Source organism: Anarhichas minor, unplaced genomic scaffold (genome assembly GCF_050575085.1).
Source record: "Anarhichas minor isolate MPS153535 unplaced genomic scaffold, ASM5057508v1 ptg000026l, whole genome shotgun sequence".
NCBI classification, from domain to species: domain Eukaryota; kingdom Metazoa; phylum Chordata; class Actinopteri; order Perciformes; family Anarhichadidae; genus Anarhichas; species Anarhichas minor.
The window spans coordinates 18,988,762-19,008,048 of NW_027466472.1; the positions used below are offsets into that span (position 1 = coordinate 18,988,762).

The 19,287-nt window shown below is 44.6% G+C and overlaps 4 protein-coding genes across 6 annotated transcripts; 3 read left to right on the forward strand and 1 right to left on the reverse strand.

Moving 5' to 3' along the window:
• The first annotated feature begins 991 nt into the window (after positions 1-991).
• On the forward strand, positions 992-10,490 carry LOC142959145 (claudin-4-like). 3 transcript variants are annotated; one of them, XM_076100338.1, is made up of 2 exons: positions 992-1,461; positions 4,123-4,894. In XM_076100338.1, the coding sequence occupies exons 1-2, from the start codon at positions 992-994 to the stop codon at positions 4,892-4,894; spliced, it is 1,242 nt and encodes a 413-aa protein (XP_075956453.1). The 3 variants fall into 3 exon arrangements, with proteins under 3 accessions (XP_075956453.1, XP_075956456.1, XP_075956455.1); XM_076100341.1 differs by lacking the exon at positions 992-1,461 and adding an exon at positions 6,515-6,905 and having other exon boundaries at positions 4,139-4,779; XM_076100340.1 differs by lacking the exons at positions 992-1,461; positions 4,123-4,894 and adding exons at positions 6,273-6,755; positions 9,822-10,490.
• Positions 10,491-12,398: 1,908 nt separating this feature from the next.
• LOC142959129 (claudin-4-like) lies at positions 12,399-13,034 on the forward strand. The gene has a single exon (XM_076100312.1). The coding sequence runs from the start codon at positions 12,399-12,401 to the stop codon at positions 13,032-13,034; it is 636 nt and encodes a 211-aa protein (XP_075956427.1).
• A 1,596-nt stretch (positions 13,035-14,630) lies between these two features.
• On the forward strand, positions 14,631-15,368 carry LOC142959262 (claudin-4-like). The gene has a single exon (XM_076100500.1). It carries the CDS (start codon positions 14,688-14,690, stop codon positions 15,366-15,368), a length of 681 nt encoding a protein of 226 aa, XP_075956615.1. The 5' UTR covers positions 14,631-14,687.
• Positions 15,369-17,002: 1,634 nt separating this feature from the next.
• sbds (SBDS ribosome maturation factor) lies at positions 17,003-19,262 on the reverse strand. The gene is made up of 5 exons (XM_076100499.1): positions 19,051-19,262; positions 18,741-18,870; positions 18,445-18,645; positions 17,608-17,772; positions 17,003-17,501 (listed from the first exon to the last, which is right to left on the reverse strand). Exons 1-5 carry the CDS (start codon positions 19,176-19,178, stop codon positions 17,376-17,378), a joined length of 750 nt encoding a protein of 249 aa, XP_075956614.1. The 5' UTR covers positions 19,179-19,262; the 3' UTR covers positions 17,003-17,375.
• Positions 19,263-19,287: the final 25 nt, after the last annotated feature.

Sequence of the window (19,287 nt, forward strand, 5' to 3'; positions counted from 1 at the left end):
AAACTGTGAAATTCAAAAAGGTAATCCAAAAATTTTACATATTATCACGTTGTCCCTAAAATACATCTTAAGTACAGAGTAAAATAAAAACCCTAATTCACTACCCTTTCTGTAGTGCAAGTAGACAAAAACAACTAAACGTGTAAAAAAACAACTAAACCTGATTGAGACAACTTTATAATACAACATACTCATGTACAAAGCAACAAAATACACTCTAATTTAGGACAACCCTGTATTAGACATCATCAACATTAATCAGATCAGACTTCTTGTACTGTCCTCATGAATTATGAGATGCAGTTTGACTTTATTTTTATTTTTTTTACAGGAAACTTGTGTCTAATGTCTGAGTCATTACCCGTCCAACACTGCCCCTTGCTGTAAAAAAATAATAATAACACATCCAGCAGTTTCACACATATGATCATGTGTAAACACACGGGTAACAATACTTGCACCTGCACATTTCTTAAACATAGAACAAACGTGAATCCATAACACAGAGGTTGGATCCAGTTTTCCTCTTGAACATGTTGGGTGTATACAACATTTACTGTACAGACTCCATTTCTTGGAACAAGTGTGTTGGTTACTCATGTGTTGTGTTACTGTAATTAAACTGTTGTGAATGTGTGAAATTAGAAGAAGCCTCATTTGTCAGTATTCCTTAACTGTATGTGATCATGGCTAAACTTTATACTTTGAAATCTTCGTCAATTAGAGAATAAAGGGTTTGTGGATGAGGACATCTTTCTTTTGTCTGCCCTTGAAGCTTTGTATTCAGGCAGGTCAGCGCTACTGAAGGTCACCGGTTCTCTGTTTTTGTGTAAACTCCTCTTAGCCAATAGGAGCTGAGGACTGTGGTATCACATACCCTCATGCCTGTGTCCTCTTCTTCTCAGACAACAACCTATAAATACGAGCTCGCCTCGTCCCACCCATCTCTCTTCTTGGACCTTTTAAAGAGCGAGGAACAAAGCCAGGCATAATGGTTTCTCAGGGGCTTCAGATCATCGGCATATCGATGGCCTTGGTCGGCTGGTTCATGGTCATCGTGGTGTGCGCCCTGCCCATGTGGAAGGTCACCGCTTTCATCGGGGCCAACATCATCACGGCGCTGACCATCTGGCAGGGCATGTGGATGAACTGCGTGGTGCAGAGCACGGGCCAGATGCAGTGCAAGATGTACGACTCAATGCTGGTGCTGCCCCGGGACCTGCAGGCCGCCCGCGCCATGGTCATCATCTCCATCCTGACGGGGGTCGTCGGGGTGATCTTGTCCATCGCCGGCGGGAAATGCACCAACTGCATCGAGGACGAGCGATCCAAGGCGAAGGCCTGCATCCTGGCTGGCGTCTTTTTCATCGTCTCGGGTCTGCTCTGTCTCATTCCGGTCTCCTGGTCCGCCAACAGCATCGTCACCAACTTCTACAACCCGCTGCTGATCGATGCCCAGCGGTACGAGCTGGGGGCGGCGCTGTACATCGGCTGGGCGGCCGGCACACTGCTGCTCATTGGAGGCGGGCTGATGTGTTGGAACTGCCCGCCCAAACACGAGCACCCCCGCTACACGCCCAAGTTCATACCCGTGAAGTCGGTCTCCACATCAAGAGATTACGTGTAAGATGGTCAGCGCTTCCTACATGGACTTTTCGCGGGAATTACCACCGCCAGAAATTACTTCAAAATAAAAACGTATATTCACCGGCAATGTAAATGTAGCTTGAAATCCCACGCTTGCCACAGGCTGAAACCTGAGCTTTGATTGCTGTTAGCAGGTTGTGTCAAAGTGACCTTTCTCATAGCGGACATTTTGTTTTAGTCAAGCGAGTGTAGCTGACAGCATAAACAATGACTGCATCCCGTTCAGTCGTGCTCTTGGTTTACTGTCGCACCTCGATGGATGGGATCATCAATGCTATCTTCTCCTGCTGCAATGAGAGAAAATGTTTGCTATGAAAACAGTCCGTCCAACACCCAAAACAGGAAGTTAGCTTTTGTTCATGCCTCAGTCTGACATTTCAAAATAGTTGAGCCTTTTTAAAGAAAATGTGAATCCACGTTGTGTTGTGGCTGGTTGACGAGTAACTAGGATTTGAATCATGATCATAATGAATCTGTGTAAATATTTAGTCAGATTGTTGTAAGGATTTCTCAGTGTAATCATCTTTATTGTCGTTCTGATGGTAACATCTCAACAAACAAACAAAGGCAGAAATACTGCATGCAAGCATCTGGGGTGTCAGTAATATGTAAACATTTTAGGTGAAGGAGAATCTGTTATATCTATATTTTACTATATTTCTATATTTGTATCTGTTGTCCTTTGTCATTTTCACACAGCTTGTGTCTCTGGATCTTTTATTGTGTTACTGAAAATAAACTCTATACTAACTGGATGATCACTGTTTACTTACCTCTGAGAAACGTGAAGCATGTAACAGCATTATAGGGATTAATAAAGAGGGAAGAGGTAGAATAATCAACGAGGTAAGCTGAGGAGATGACTATGCACCAATGCAGCGGACATGAATTAACCCGAATGTGTCATGAGTTACTGCTGTCATGTAGTTCCCCCTGGAGAAAGTGATGGAAGATAAATCACCTCCTTAAACAATACAGTTTTAAGTGGTTTGGGGTACAGGTTCAAGACTGCCATCGCGTCTGTGGGTCGCTTTGTCTCGTGCGGGCTGTTGGACAGCATCCGGATGATGCTCAGCAGAGACATGACATGTTTATGGCTTGTGATCCGTCTCCTCTTAGGAAAACATATTTTCAGCCACCTGTTCTTTAAAGCCTAGAAGGAAACTGGCATTCATTCAAAAAAAAAGCTGAGGGCGTTCTACAAAAGCAGGTGAATAACTTCCTCATTCAGAGAGGAGTTTTAGTTCAATCTAAAGTGAACCGTTTGAGTTTTATAACCTGTAGAGCTTTTAAATGTTGTGTTTATGGCAAAGTAATAAGTTCACGAAACACATTTCCGTCACTGGATCGTAGTTTGGAAATGATTGTCTGTGCAGTATCACATTACTGGATAAGGTGTGTGAAAGATGGTGTCAACAGTTTGTTTACCTGACACAGGTATTTGTTTTAGGATCTAGTTTGTTGAGACTTGACTGGCTTCCTGTTTCTCACCACTGCAGCAAGGTGATTGTTATTAATACTGAAACCGATGTCCTCTGCTCGGGGCTGAGTATCTGTCTGGAATGCGTCTCATGTTGATCTTTGCAGGGGCCATGTTAAGGTATGCTTGCTGTACAGCACACAGTACATTCAGCATCAGTGACACAAGCACTGGTGGAGTCCTTGCAACAAAGACCAAGTCATTCTGGGTGTCTTGTGTCCGATCGCTGTTTGCTTTGTGCATCATGATTTTAGCCTTTTTTTGATTTTAGTGATTTTAACAAACCAAGTGCGTCTGCTCTGGTTGTATTATATTACAGTTGACAGCTGCAGTTCAGTGATTCAATAGAATAGCTTAACACATTTTATCTTTAAAGAAGTGTCTGGGACCACACCATTTAGTGACACAATAATCCCACTTTGCAGAAGGAATAAAGAGAAGGCTTTCCTTTTAAAAACAACAGTGTTAATTTGACATTTTCTTTTATGAACAATAGAAACCAAATCTTAAAATTATAACATGACCTTTATAGTGAAAAGAGATCATCTTATCTTTTACTCTTATCAGTTGCATGCGGGGGTTCAAAGTTGCCTCAGGATGCGACTCTGATTATAAATTAGCACATGAAAGAGGCTGTTTGTGAACAATCACCGGGACCTAATTTGATCGTTTGCCATCTTTCACAGCCTGAGCGGGTTTCAGGACCTTTTGAAGTCCCTAAGTGGCTGCAGCTCCATCCAATAACCACATCCTCACTGCAGGAAAATCTGCATACGAGAGTGCATTTCCAAAGACCAAAAGCACGGCATTGTTTAAAAGAAATGGGTGGCACTCCTCCAGCTCTAGCAAACAGAATCTGGTTTGGCCAGAAGAACTCACCTGACGACGCGACAGCCCTCCTCCTGTGCGCTTCTCCGACAAACAAGTGAGACAGCTGCGTCACTCTGAAAGAGGACCAGACCCGTGCGCTGAAACTCTCTTCTCTCCTGCCGCAGACGAAGTCTATTCACCATGGGGAGGATTGGCAAGGAGGTGGCAGGTCAGGTCATAAGCTTCATAGGCTTCGTTGGGGTGGCGGTGACCACTGGGATCCCCATGTGGAGAGTGACCTCCTTCATTGGAGCCAACATCGTGACGGGACAGGTTATTTGGGACGGCCTGTGGATGAACTGCGTGATGCAGAGCACCGGGCAGATGCAGTGCAGGCTGAACGAGTCTCTTATGAGTCTGACCAGGGACCTGCAAGCCGCCCGAGCCCTGGTCATCATCTCCCTCATCTTCGCCTTCATCGGCATCCTGCTCACCTTCGTCGGGGCCAAGTGCACCGGCTGCCTGGACAAGGATTCTTCAAAGGCCAAGGTGGTGATCATAGGCGGCTGTCTCATCATTGTTTCCGCCGTCCTAGTCCTGATCCCCGTCTGCTGGTCCGCAGCCATCACCATCACAGACTTCCAGAACCCCTTGACCGTTAGGTCACAGAGGAGGGAACTTGGAGCCTCAATCTACATCGGCTGGGCCTCTGCTGCGCTACTTCTGATCGGTGGGATCACCCTAACCACGTCCTGCCCTCCTCAAAAGGCCACGTATGGATACCCAGGGTACCCACCAGCACCGATGTACCCTTACGCAGGCCCAGGGGTAAACCCGGCAGCGTATGGCCCTGTGTATGCGCCTGCATCCAGCCAACCGTACACAGGCACTGGGACATATTTACCTAGCAAACCTTATGCAGCACCATCCGCATACTCTGGTAGACAATACCTCTAAAACCTGACCGGACAGAAGGAGGATAAAGACTGAGATTTCTGCCAGCATGACTTCAGTAAATTGTTATGCCATTATTAAGTAAAATTGCATCAAAATACTCATTGTATTTCTAAAGCATGGTATATATTCCAATGCATTGTTTGGATGTATAATGAAGCCACTCAAACAAGCCCTGTGACCTTTTGGATATTGTCAATCTGTCATGAAATGTTTTCTCTTTTGGATTGATTCTGTGCTCTAAAGTAGAAATCTTCTCACTTTATGAAGTCTTGATGTCGGATGAATATTATGTCAACATGGCTGTGTGCACTGAAAGTTGCATTGCTTTTCACTGTTTCCAGGAAGTCACTGTCCATATATTTATTTTCTTCTCACGCAGAGCGGATTTTGTAAAAATGATGATTTGTGATGTTTGTTTTCTGTAAATGCATCTTTATTTTCAAAGATTTTCATTAAAATATTTGTTGTATTTTCACATATCTGTTTGTGGAGTCATTATCACAACATATTGTCACTGTGTCTTATGAAAATATTATCTATGACACTTTACAAGGCCAGGGCCCTCGTGTGTCTGTGGGAGTGGAAGGCGGGAAATTATATTTAAAAGAAGCCAATCTAAATTTCCCTCTATAAATCTAAAAATATTATAACAAAGAATTTTCTAAAACAAATAAATATATATTTAAGTTTAATCACTGTAAACTGTAAAGAGCTTATTAAAACCTCAAATACACAAAGAAACAAAAGAAATACACCTTGTGAAAATAAAGACAAAATACAAAAAATACATTCTTGTCGTGATCCAATCAACTGTTTTATTGATCAACGTGAGTTCTGTCCTTGTGATGTGGAAAAACCCCAAATAAACCAATCACTGGAATAGTATGTAGCATATGGTGAGGTAATGAGTAAACCCATAAATGGAGGCTCCTTCCGTTGACATCTGACTTCCCGGTGATACTCCCTCCCACGTTGGGCCTTCTTTTTAAACCTGGTACAAGTGACTGGACCTGATCTTGTGACGTGTCCAATCAAAGGCTGGCCACTGGCAGAACATTGTTTCGATTAGCAATGCGGTGCATCTTTACGAGCTTCATTTACATAGTCGTTTCAAGCGGTTGCCCATCTCATCGAAACTACTCCCTGTCAGCTTACAGGTCATGTCAAGAATCTAGTTGGGCAGGTAAGTCATTCAGCGAACTGGTTTCAGGTCAAGAGGAAAGGGCATTCTGACTCCACCTTCAACAGAGACATCTTTATAAGCGAAGGAAACGCTCAACCATCTTTATTCAACCTTACAACCCGAGCTGAGCTAACCTGCTCCTGAAAAACTTCAACTCTTCTGCTGCCGTTCGAGTGACTCAAACTAGACCTCATCATGGTGTCAATGGGACGACAGATGCTGGGCTTCGCCCTGGGCATCATTGGCTTCTTGGGGACCATCATTGTGTGCGCCCTGCCCATGTGGAAGGTCACAGCCTTCATCGGAGCCAACATTGTGACGGCGCAGGTCATCTGGGAGGGCTTATGGATGAACTGCGTGACGCAGAGCACAGGACAGATGCAGTGCAAGATCTACGATTCCCTGCTGGCTCTACCCGAGGACCTCCAGGCGGCTAGGGCCCTTGTGGTCATCGCCATCATCGTCTCTGCTTTTGGGGTCATCTTGGGTGTCATCGGAGGCAAGTGCACCAACTTCGTGGACAACGAACACTCCAAAGCCAAGGTGGCCATTGCCGCTGGAATCGTCTTCATTTGCGCCGGCGTTCTCATCCTCATCCCCGTCAGCTGGTCCGCCAACACCATCATCAGGGATTTCTACAACCCCCTCCTGACCAACGCCCAGAGGAGGGAGCTGGGGGCCGCACTCTACATCGGCTGGGGCACAGCTGGGCTTCTCATCCTGGGTGGTGCCCTCCTCTGCAGCTCCTGCCCACGCAAAGAAAGCCCAGAGTATCCGGTCAAGTACGCCGGCGCCAGGTCCATAGCCACCAGCCGGGAATATGTCTGAGAGGTCTGTTCTCCTGAAAAAAAGACTTCTAATTATCTTAGTTTTTATGAGTAATCCTCCTTCGTTGTGATTTTCTGAAAGCACCACAAGTTGTGTCTCACTTTTTTTTTTTCTTAAAGTGACTGAGAGAGTGAGAACAGATTTGGGGAGAAATTCTGATTTCACTGAGGCAAGAGAAAGTGTTTCTTGCTGAACAAGAACCAGTACAAATAATGTGGTGTGAAGAAAAGGATCTCCCAGCAGCATGCTGACTGGACTAAATGAGTCGTTATATATAAAGCTTGTATCAAACCTATCTCTTCTCTGTAAATGCAAATTGAAGCTGTGATAGAACGATGTTAATGGTCAACAAGAGCTATGATAGAAGGAAGCTTGTACAGTACCCTTGATGCTTTGTGAATTTACTGTATAGAATATTTTACACATATCTTTGTTCAAATGCAATGACTGTTTTTATTTAATAAAACATTTGCTTAAGTGACATTATTTTCTCTGCCTATTTGTTTAGATTTCGACCAGTTCTTTTTGCTGTTTACGTTCACAATTATGGTTCTAAAGTTGACGGTCTAGAGCAACTTAAAATGTATTAGTCATGGTTTAGAATTCAAAGAGGTCACAAATTAGAGAGTTGAATGAAGCAGGAGAGCGAGTGTAACAACAAAGTGTGTTCAAAAACATTCCAAGGTGGAGTCGAAATCTTCACGCACACGTTTAACTAGTTCAACTAGTTTTACAGTGTTGAGTGCCAGTCACAACTTTGTCACAGAGTTGGCTACAGTGTGTTAGTTTAAAGAGCCATACCCATACTGCACCAGCATTCAAACAATCTGAATTAATAAGTATTTGCTTTGATTTGCATAAAGAAAAGACTAAATACAGGATTGATGAGCACATTGGGACTAAAAGTCAACAATGGTGTTTGAGGAGGATAAGGCTGCCGCTTTTCCACATTTTTGTTATTGCTAATCCTAAGAAAAGGCCTTAAGGAAACGTGTCCTAATACTCTCTTACGTCCCTCCTCATGGCACTGCAGGCCCAAGCACACTGGCTTCTAATGACGGAAATCTTAGAACATATTTCATAAATGTACAGTGTACTTTTAATTGACAATAAAGTGAAATAATTGACAAGCTGGGCTCTGTCGTTTTTAGCAAATATTACTCAAACATGAATAAATTGTGAATTTATGGGGGACTATTCTCAGCTGTGAATATTTATCCATTTGGTGCTTTAGTGAGTATTTAAAGCATGCATGTGGGATTGACTCAAAGTAAATCTACAGCGCACATGTTCATCGTAGTAAAGAAATGATGGAAACACAAAAGGAATTACCAAAAAGGATAGTCAACAAAACCAACCAACTGGCTTCAAGGTTTATCAGCTTTGGACACACACACCATGTTTTTAAATAGGATGAATACATTGTCACAATAATGACAACATAGAACAATAGAAAGGTCTCAAAGGAGCCCCACATGTTCATTTTAGGGTTTTTACACCCAAATTTGGTGACGACTAGCAGTGATAGGGATCACTTTCTGTGTTGTACAATATTTGTACTCTTTACAAATATCTACACAGTTTTTTATCACAGTGGATGCTATAAAAAATGTTGATACTGAACAATAAAAACAAACCTTTACAAATTGACCTTAATTAACTACAAAAACTCAACATTTTACTGTATTAAAAGAGGCATGGGTCCTTACACAAAATAATATCAGTATGTCAACCTCATAGTCATTGTGTCACTTCAAATACAATGTTTTAATGAGTTAAGCGGAAAATGTATAATTGTCCAAATGAGACTGTCCTGTAAAACAATGACGTGAATGTGTTTATGTTCAAGTGACAAAGCCCTCTGGTGTGTATGAGGACGTCAGGTGACTTTAACACGGGTCACCGCCGTTTGTTTCTCATTCTTCGTTGGTTTCTTTAAATCATAATTACCGTAGTCATGTCTGAACCACATCCAACAATAGAAGTTAACTCTGTGTTTCACTGCTGGGAACACACCCTGTTTTTTTTTTTAAACCTAGTTTCACATTCCTGACTTACCCTCTGAACATACTTACTTACTTACTGAACCTGTTCTGGAGTAATGACTGTGTGCAAAGCTCAGTGATGTCAGAGTAGACAATGGAACAAAAGCGTCACTGTAAATAAGCAGTGATTCAAAAATGGGTTTCTGTCATTTAAAAAAAATAAAAATGAAAGCTAAAAATAGTATTTCTTCTTTCAGTGTAAAATGCCTTTTTAAGTATGTTGCACCTGATGATCCAAGCTGTGTATTAGTGACTCTAAGCTAAATTAAAAGCAACTTACTACGTAAAGGTGTTGTGAAATATTTCAACAGACAGATGCACATAAATACTGTGGCTGCTAATGCAGAGCAGAAGTTTACAGTCTAACATCTTGCTTCTGTGACCAATGATATTTCAGTTTGATATGTTTCACTCACAACCAGAGGTGATTTATTTTGACTTCATCTTGTCAGCGTGGATACATGTACCTGTATGTGGAGAATGGTCCCTGTTTACCCTAACCCTTTCCAGTCTTCCTTTCAGTAAAGCCTCATGTCAACACTACTCAAACACTCCCTTTGCTCTTTTTCACACGTTCAATCCGCCTACAAGTGAGTGAATTTTGTGCCACACACGTCTTTTTCCTTGTTGAGAGTACCAACAAAGCCTTTTTGCAACACGATCCTCATCTCCATCCAGGAGAATAAGTGAAGCCCCAACCTTTTTATTGTCCCGCCGCACAAAGAATCCTGCACGGCTGGTATTCTTTCCGCCATGTCCTTCATAGCTTGGCTTTCACGCCTCCCTTTCTTCATTCAACTTCTGCCTCAGACGAACGTAAACACCCGGTCGGCTCCAAATACTCTCTCAGAGACGCGCTCGGAGAGGGAAGACGATGGCTTCCATGGGGATGCAGATGGCGGGGTGCGCCATGGCCCTGCTGGGCTGGATCGGGGTGATCATCATCTGCGGTGCGCCCATGTGGCGGGTCACGGCCTTCATCGGCAGCAACATAGTGACATCCCAGGTCATGTGGGAGGGCCTCTGGATGACCTGCGTGGTCCAGAGCACGGGCCAGATGCAGTGTAAGATCTACGACTCCATGCTGGCTCTGAGCACCGACCTGCAGGGGGCCCGGGCCCTGACGGTGGTTTCCATCGTCACGGGCATCGTGGGGATCTTCGTAGCGTTCGCCAGCGGGAAGTGCACCAACTTCATTCCAGAGGAGAGGGCCAAGGCGAGGGCCTCGGTGGCAGCAGGCGTGGTGCTGATCATCAGCGGAATCCTCTGCCTTGTCCCCGTTTCGTGGACCGCCAGCAGTATCATAAGGGACTTCTACAACCCCGTGCTGGTGGACGCCCAGAAAAGAGAGCTCGGGGCCTCTCTGTACATCGGCTGGGGGGCCGGGGGGCTGCTGGTCTTGGGAGGAGCGGTTCTGTGTGCCAGCTGTCCCCCCAAGGAGGATGACACCCCCTCTGTGAAGTACCTCCTAAACAAGCCTGGAGGAAACGGCAAAGAGGATTCAATCCAATCTTTTATACCGAACAAGACGTATATCTGACATTTCTAAAGGGACGAAGAGAAGTCTGGTTCATGTTGTCGTCTTCAAGAAGTCAAATAAGCTCGGGAGTTTAATCAGTTGCTGTGAAACATAAAGAAAACACGCACAGACAACCCACAATGAAGGAAATACGCACTTTGTACTTATTAAGATATTAAGAGTATCACTCTTTGGATGTTTGAAGAAGCTCTCTGTCTGACATGGCTTTGTATATTGTTGGTAATGAACATTCATACGGTGGTAGTTTAAATTATAGAAACTGTGTTTTATATCTTTGAAAAATGGATTGGTTCACTTTGTACCTTTTTGTCCTTTTTAATATTGCAATTCTATTTTTGTCACAATAAATGACTCTCCATTGTAAGTTTTGTTTCTCTCACGCTTTTTGTTTATGCAACTTTGGAAAAAAAACAATAAACAGCACCCGTGGTTATTTAAAAGCAGAGAACCTGTTGGACAGGTTTAGCAGAGATTACTATCCAGGGAACAAAGGTGGTGACTCAGGGACTTGTTATCCTGTTGGCCGATCTGTTTAGTAAAGCATGACCTGCTTTCAAAGGTCAACGTTTGCAACAGAAACACTAGTAAATAAACTAAACTAATACACAATATATATGATACATAGATTAAAATAATTAAAAGGGTGTTATCTAAAAACACACACGGTAAAACAATTCATGTTACATGTTCTTGTACATTTTTCTGGAGAATCTTAAATATTTGGGTTTGAAAGTTTCTGAAAGATGGCTTTGATTCGAGGTGTTGGTGTTGTTAGCTCACGTGCCATCAGGCTGCAGATCAGAGAGACGTTAGGGAGGGTCAAATTACTCCAAAGTCTCAGGAAGAAGAGCGTTCTTGCTTCCTCAGTCGTTTGCCTCCATGTTTTTCTCCTCAGACTTTCTGTTCTGAGCGTAACGAAGGAATACAAATAGTTGTTGATGAGTATCAACGAGGTCTACATCGATTACCCCGGACTCACCCCGGTCACTGTAGAAAAGGGAACAAGGGCCAAGTTAAAAGCGATTGTTTCTTGTGAAGGCCGTCCATTACATATATCGTTCACGACCTCTCAGGCGTTGATGTTACATTACAGTAGTTTGGTTCAGTCTGGCTTAGATTTGGAGGTCAGACAAAGTTTTGACCCTAATAAGACATTTATGAGATTAATTATTCAAAAGCAAATTGAGACCTACAATAAATGCACAAATTTAACGGATAAAGGGTGTTTTACTTACGTTACTGTCCCTTTAGCTTTGGTCATGAAACATCATTTTGACGTTGAAAATTAAAGTGTTGTAATTCTCCTGCAAATAATAGGTCATTCTGCAGCACCACATAAACATTCTGATCAAATAAAGATAGTTGATTCGACACTGAATATTCAAAATCACTTTAATGGCATATTGTAATTTCATGTGGGCAACTATTCTGTAAGAGAAAAACAAACTTAATATACATTTCTTTCTTTCTTCTTTTTGTAAATTGCAAGCCTTGATTTTTGAGATATCTTTTCAAATTAAAAACCCAGATTCTTCCCTTGAATTTGTTGCCTCCAGTCATCAGCAATGCACAACCTGACTCCTTGTCATTGTGACATACTGCAACCTTGTGGCCATTTGCCTCCATGGCTCGAAAACAATCCCTACATTTTCATCCAATGACATCCGTTACAGAACACAACCTGAGATTTACAGAGAAGTATCTCTACAGTGGCTGTTATCATCACATCTGATAATAATGAACCCAGTTGACCTGCACAAAGACACTTTGTACCATCATACCTCATATTTCCTGAGTTTACATAATTCCTCGTTGTGGGTTGAAATGAAAAGCCAAACATGAACATGATTCTGTTCCTCTCTGCCCTCTGTGTCCCGCCAGAGTGTGAGAGGGTCCCCACGCTGTCCCATGGCCGTGCAGGAGCTGGGCATCAGCCTGTCCATGATCGGCGTCGCCGGGACCATCCTGATCTGCGCCCTGCCCATGTGGAAGGTGACGGCATTCATCGGCACCCACCTGGTGGTCATGCAGGTGTTCTGGGAGGGCCTGTGGATGACCTGCGTCAGCGAGTACACCGGTCAGATGCAGTGCAAGCTCTACGACGCCCTGCTGGACCTGTCGCCGGACCTGCAGGCGGCCCGCGGCCTCATCTGCATCGGCCTGGTGCTGGGGTGCCTGGGCTTCCTCATCTTCCTCCTGGGGGCGCGCTGCACCAACTGCCTGGGTCACCCGAGGCTCAAGGCGCGGCTGGTGCTGGGCTCCGGGGCCGTCTTCTGCCTGGCGGCCCTCGCCACCGTGGTCGCCGTCTCCTGGACGGCCAACTCCATCATCAGGGACTTCCACAACCCGCGCGTCCCAGAGGTACTGAAGAGGGAGCTCGGGGCGGCCATATACATCGGCTTTGTGGCGTCCGGGTTGCTGTTCTGCGGGGGGGCCATCCTGTGCACGAGCTGCCCGCCACAGAGAGCCGGGTTCCCCTCCGGCGGGTACACACCGGCCAGGACTCCCACGCGCAGCAGCTACGCCATCAAGAACTACGTGTGAGGGCTGAGAGCACCAACGAGTCACCGCTGAAGGATAAATGTATTGAACCGTGTGATGTAATGCAATCGGCCAGATGTAGATAGGGAAAAGGCACATGTATAGCCTGGCAGGAAAATGACTATATTTGGTATTTCCTATTTCTGTACATCCAGCACAGGTTAAACACCCCTTGAAGAGCAACAAAACCTTAGACTTGAGGATGGCAATATATCTTGACCACCCTCTTGTATATTTTCTTTACTTGTATTGTCTGGCTTCTCCTCAAATTCGAGCTTCAATAAACCTTCAGCTAAAGACATCGAGAGTCTCCCGCTGCTTCTTCAGTCTCCAGCTAATCTGCTCGCAAAGATTTCCGTCATACGCGGTGTTTTGCTAATTATTGTAGTGAAACACAATTATCTGTAAAAAATGAATCATAATGTTGATTTCCGTGGTCGTGTCAGAGCCAGAAATACTTTATTAAGTCCGTATGAAGACGGACTTGCAAGTTCCCTTCACAACTCAAGGCAGAGAGTGTATTTGTACCCCTGCAGCTGAATGTGCATCTGTCGCTAATGACGTCAATCATGTTTGGTGAAACTATAAACGGAGAACATTTTTGCCATGTTCAAAACTTGCGTGCTTGTGATTTGCAACCATAGACTGTATATAAGAAGCGGACGTAGTCATCGTCACGTCACCCATTGGTTTGTGATCTGCCGTTTTGAAGCCTCGAGTTCAGCGTTTTTGTCGTCGCCATCTTTGATCACGGCCATCGCCATGTTGTCGTTTCTTTTCTGCAAATGATGAACAGAAGTGACCATATTTGGAATGCGTAGTGTGTGACATAGATACGACGTATACGTCTCTGGTAGTGGCAGCGCCGTGTTAATCACAGTAAGCTGGCCTTAAAATATTCTCCTCTTTATGGTCTATTTGACTGTAAATGGACCATAAGTTACTGAATGAACATCATGCTGTATTGAAGAAGACTTGAAACTAGAGATTGAGACCATGAACTCATGTTTACAATGTTTACTGAGGGAATAAATCAAGAGAGAAGTAGAGTCATTTTCTCATAGACTTCTATACAATCGGACTTCTTTTTGCAAACAAATGAGGCGTCCCCTGCTGGTCAGTAGAGAGAATACACGTTTTAAGACACTTCCGCATCTGCTTCACTCGGCAGAACCGGAGGTTGCTGCCTGGAGTGAACACGTGCGAGTTGAATTGGTAAGTCGGGTTCCATTATGTGTCATTGTTTCTCCACCCAGGATCCAAATATCTGTCAGAGCTCTTTAAATCCAGTTCCCCGTCAGAAACACGACACAATATGGCTGAACAACCACAGCACAGTGGAGGCTCTGTTTCCTCCCCCCTCCCTCTCCTCTCCGCAAAAACTGGGAGAAAAGGGTTGTTTTGAAACCAAGGCAGAATAAACAGAGGATTTGCCTCCTCCACCCAAGGCCGTGCCTCTTTTTTTCACGAATACCAAATAACTGGTTCCCCCCTCTCCGAACACACATGCAAAACAGACAGAGCGAATACGCAAAAACCTAGACAGAAGGTCTCTGCCTCGCACCAGCACACACACGTTTATAAAACGACACACCCGAACCCACAACCCCACCGCCAGCTAGTTCTGGTGACGCCCGCAGCGGAGAGGACCGAGGCATGCCGGGAGTCATGCAGTGGCAGCTGGAACTCGCTGCCCTCGGTCTGGCCCTTACCGGCTGGCTGTGTGCCATCCTCACGCGCTGCCTGGCCCTGTGGACGGTGAGCGGCACCGTGGACAACACCACGGCCACCCTGCCGGCCTACTGGGACGGGGTGTGGCTGGAATGGGATCACTGGGATTTGTCGCACGACGGCAGTCTGCACTGCTCCTTCTACCGGTCCCTCATGTCTCTCTCTGGGAGCTTTCGGACGTGGAGGGCCCTCGTCATGGCCGCTATCGGGGCCGGGGGCTTCGCCGCGGCTATCGGGGCGGCGGGGGCCGTGTGGTTCCCCACGCGCGGCCAGGTCAAAGTGTTTTCTGGCGCCCTCTTTGTTGTGTCTGGGATCCTGCTGCTGGTTCCCACAGCCTGGACGTGCCACCACACCGGCCAGCCGCTGGAGGGCGCCGTGCTGCTGAGGAGGGACTGGGGACCGGCGCTGTACCTCGGCTGGATCTCCTTCGCCCTGATGGTGGCCGGAGGGGCGTTTCTCGCCACCAGGTGCCCCACCGGTGAGAGGCCGGCAGAGCGGCCGGGAGACGACCCGAGCCCGGAGGAGGGGGCCAGTCACCCGCTGAGCCGGATCAACAGGACTACGTTCACACACAGCCAGTATGAGCGCAGGTCCGAGCCCCTCTGAGGGGGGGGGGGGGGGAGTAACGATGCACTGACCTAACTGAGTGTGAGCATTAGAAAGTAGAAGCACATTTAACCTCTTACAATGTCACTGTAAAGACAGACACTCCTGTCTGTTTGCTTTACTCAATGCAATTATTGCTACTAATACTGGTTATTCTGATACTTTTACTTCATTTAGTTTACATTAGTCTTAACACGAAATAAACGAAATTTGTTTTGAGGTGAATTATTCTGCACAAAAAGGACACCGTGGAATAATTTGCATTGCAAATGACTTAAAGGCATTTGTTTATGGGAGTTATTTGAATGGACTGGTTTTTAACTCATTGTGCCACAGAGCACTTGATGTGATGGTCATTTTGAAACACTGTAGTAATCTATTTGGAGTGTTTGTCTTTAAAAAATAAAAGAAATAGGACACATGATGGAAAAGAATCAGACAATGTCTTTTAGAGTGGGTCGATACATTTACAGACTATCCACAGTTGGGTGTACAATAAAGGACTTTATTAGAATTCTGTTTGCAGATCTACACCCATGTTTGGCGGGTATGCCGTGTGACGTCAGTATGTTACACTTTTCATAATAAAAACATTGTAATACGAAACGAAGGTTCAGGGGTTGGAATGTATGGAATTCTGAGTTTAAAGAAAACAGAAATTGTGCCCGCAATCATTTAATGCAAAAAATAGGGAAAGTGCAATATGTGGAAAAACTGATGTTATCTTGAAAGCTTTCATCTTTGAATTCCCCTGTAAAATCACAGAGGACAAAGTGAGAGGGCCCTCTCTTTTACTGTGCACTTTTAAATATCTATTTTTAATCCTAGTTCACGGTGTGTGATGTAGTGCTGGGAAAACTCTTGGGGGTGGCTTTTGCATTTCATTTGTAATAAAGTTACTCTAGCAATATTTACAAACACTGTATTGTATTATTTTCTGAACACTGAATATGTATATAATCATCTCCGCCAGGCATAAGCCTGTGGAGATCATGCGTTCAGTTGTGTGTGCATCTGCCTGTCTGGCCACTGCTAATCTTGCATGCTGCTGTACCCATCAGCCTGATATTTTCACTTCTCATTTATGACCGTATGCTCAAAGACCCCTCGTGGTTGCAGTGAATTTTTTTTTTTTTCTAACCTATTTGATACCGTCACAGAATGCAGACTCCTCACTGTTGAAGTGATCAACTGCTTCAGTAGCCCAAGGCATTCATGGCCTTTGTATTGTCTCAAAAATGAACACCCATAGCAAAGTCTGATCTCATTCTGAACCTGAGCGTCTGCAGATTAATTCCATACCAGATATGTTATGATCCACTAAAGTTAGATGAATAAATCCATTTTTGTTATCGTCGCTGCCATCTTGACTGAGGGCAGTAGGAGACACACCTGGCGGAGATCTGCACATTACTAAGTGCACTTTTCTAGCTCTATATTGAGCTCCGTACAGCACATTCTCCTCAAGGGGCCCAACAGATGGAAGTGCTGTAAATATCGCTGAGTGGGATGTTGTGCTTTTCCTGTCCTTAAAGCTGCAACTTATTTGGAGTTCTGCAAAACTGATTTAATTTGTTTTCCAATTAACTCTGTGTGCATTGGGGAAAATCACAGAGTTTAAACAAAAACAAAAATATTTTGTTATATATTTATTTGCTGCATAGCAAGCTTATTCATTATGACAAAATATAAGTTATTAGTTTGAAGTAATTATCCGTAATACTGGGATTTCAGCATGACTACATGGCACACCGTCTGATGGAAGGCAAACAAGTTCTGTTAATGGTAGAGGTACTGAAAAATGCTCAAACTAACTTTCAAAAATACATTCCATCCAGCATTCAAATCTGGCAAATGTTTCCTTCCCGTTAAACAAATCCTTTAATCATAGAGGGACTCAGAAACGGGAATAGCTGAGATAAGCATGAACCTCATTAAAAATATAGACTCTTAAATGAGTTTGCAGTTAGTGTGGATAAGGTGCAGAGTCCTGACTGGTCGGGGTTTCTAGAATTTCTCGTCTCCCTCCTCCACGTCCTTCAGACTGAGAACCTCCAGAGAACCTCGGCCTCTGGTCTCACAGCAGATCAGCTCATCGATCTCCCTGAAGCAGCCGGGATCCACCAGACACACCTGAGGATGAGGAGAAGGACGGAGGCACAGGAGAGGAATGGAGACATTACAAAAACAGAAAGCAGAGAAGGTAAAAGTGTGCATTTTAGATTATTCTCCCCCTTACCATTTCCAGCTGCTCATCAAAGTCTTCGCTCTCCACAACCTGCAGGAGCGGTTTCAGCTTCTCCTTCAGCCTCTTGGCCTCCTTGGCCGGCAGCACCAGTCGCACCCTCATGTGGGCCCTCTGGATCTCCATGGACTCCTTCAGCTGCCGGATCACTTCCAGAGCCTCGAGGGGAACCACAGGCAGACGAGTTTGTCAAAAGTCGAGCAAAAGCATCGTCGTTCCAGATGAAAGTGAAGGGAAAAGCATTGATTTCTCCCGCATACAGAACTTAAAGATGGCTGCTCCTTCTTTGCCAAAACCTGACCATGTCACCAACAACAATAGTATAACCCTTCTCCAAAGTGTTGCGTTAAATGCGTCACTGCCAACTGTAATTGCAACAGCATGTTCACTCCAGCGTGGTGCTAGATGAAAAGAAAACCTAGCAGGATGATACTATGGGGATGGAGGGGAGATTACCAGATCAGCAAGTTTCTTAATGCACTGGTCCTTTTCTCCTGAAGAGGTTGAAATCAGTTAAACCATCTGTTTTTTTCCCCATTTTAAACATTTAAACAATAGTCATTATTTTTGGGAAAAGACGTGGGTATACTGTTGTGGTTTGAGCAACACAAACAAATGCCAGTGTGAAAAATCACAATCCAGGTAATACTTAACATATATTTTATTGTTATTATAAAATGTATGGGCATTGGCTCCAGGGGTCAGCTGTCGGAGTGAATTCATTCTTTGCAATGTCTCCAACTGATTGAAAATGAATTTGTGGTGGTCAAAGCAGAGGGTGTTCCTGGTGGAAAAACATTGCATTCATACGGTCACTTCCTGTTTTCTCACCTGCTGCTTAGTGCTCTTGTTGGCCTTGACAGAGTAGTGGATGTCCTTCATCGCCGCCTCAATGAGATTGACTGTATACGGCCTCTTGGTCTCAGGGTTGACACACTTCTCTGCCACGATAGTCGCGATGTCCCTGAACATCGTCTCCAGCTGAGAATGCCTTTCCTTGTCCGACACTTGGAGCTCTCCTTTGGCCAGGATCTGTCCGAGGGAAAAAAAAGATAAAGGCCAGGAAGTGAAGGCGAATACAGCAGAGGCCCTGGAGGATGACATGTGGGCAGGAAAATACTTCTTACCTGTTTACAGATTTCTGTCAGATCATCTGTCCCAAAAGATGTGGTCAAGTCATCCTTCTTAGCCACCTGACCTTTGGACACATTAACGAAGACGGAGTGCGTCTGAAGAACCTCATCCAGGTCTTTCTCTCTGGAAGAAAACAATGTGTGGACATTCAGAGATGGACACATAGATGGAGCATTAAACTGTCATTTATAAATCAAGGCAGCAAATGTCCGTTGACTTTAAGAGATAACTGACGAGACATTTGGGTAACTATTCGGTCAAATCATTTCAACAATGTGGGTGTTGACATGCAATGTTACTCACGCTCCCGCTCTCCAGTTCACAACTTTATTCTTGTAGCAGGCGATTTCAAACCGCTTCCCTCCCTTCTTCATCCGCACCACCGCCACATTTGTCAGTCGTATTTGGTTTGTTGGCGTAAATATAGACATATTTAGGTTTGTTAAGACAGAGTGCTCCGTCCAAAAGCTGCTGTTGACAAGAAAATGCTGTCAGAGAACTGCGTCGCCAAGGAGTGTCCGCCGTGAAACACCTACGTCG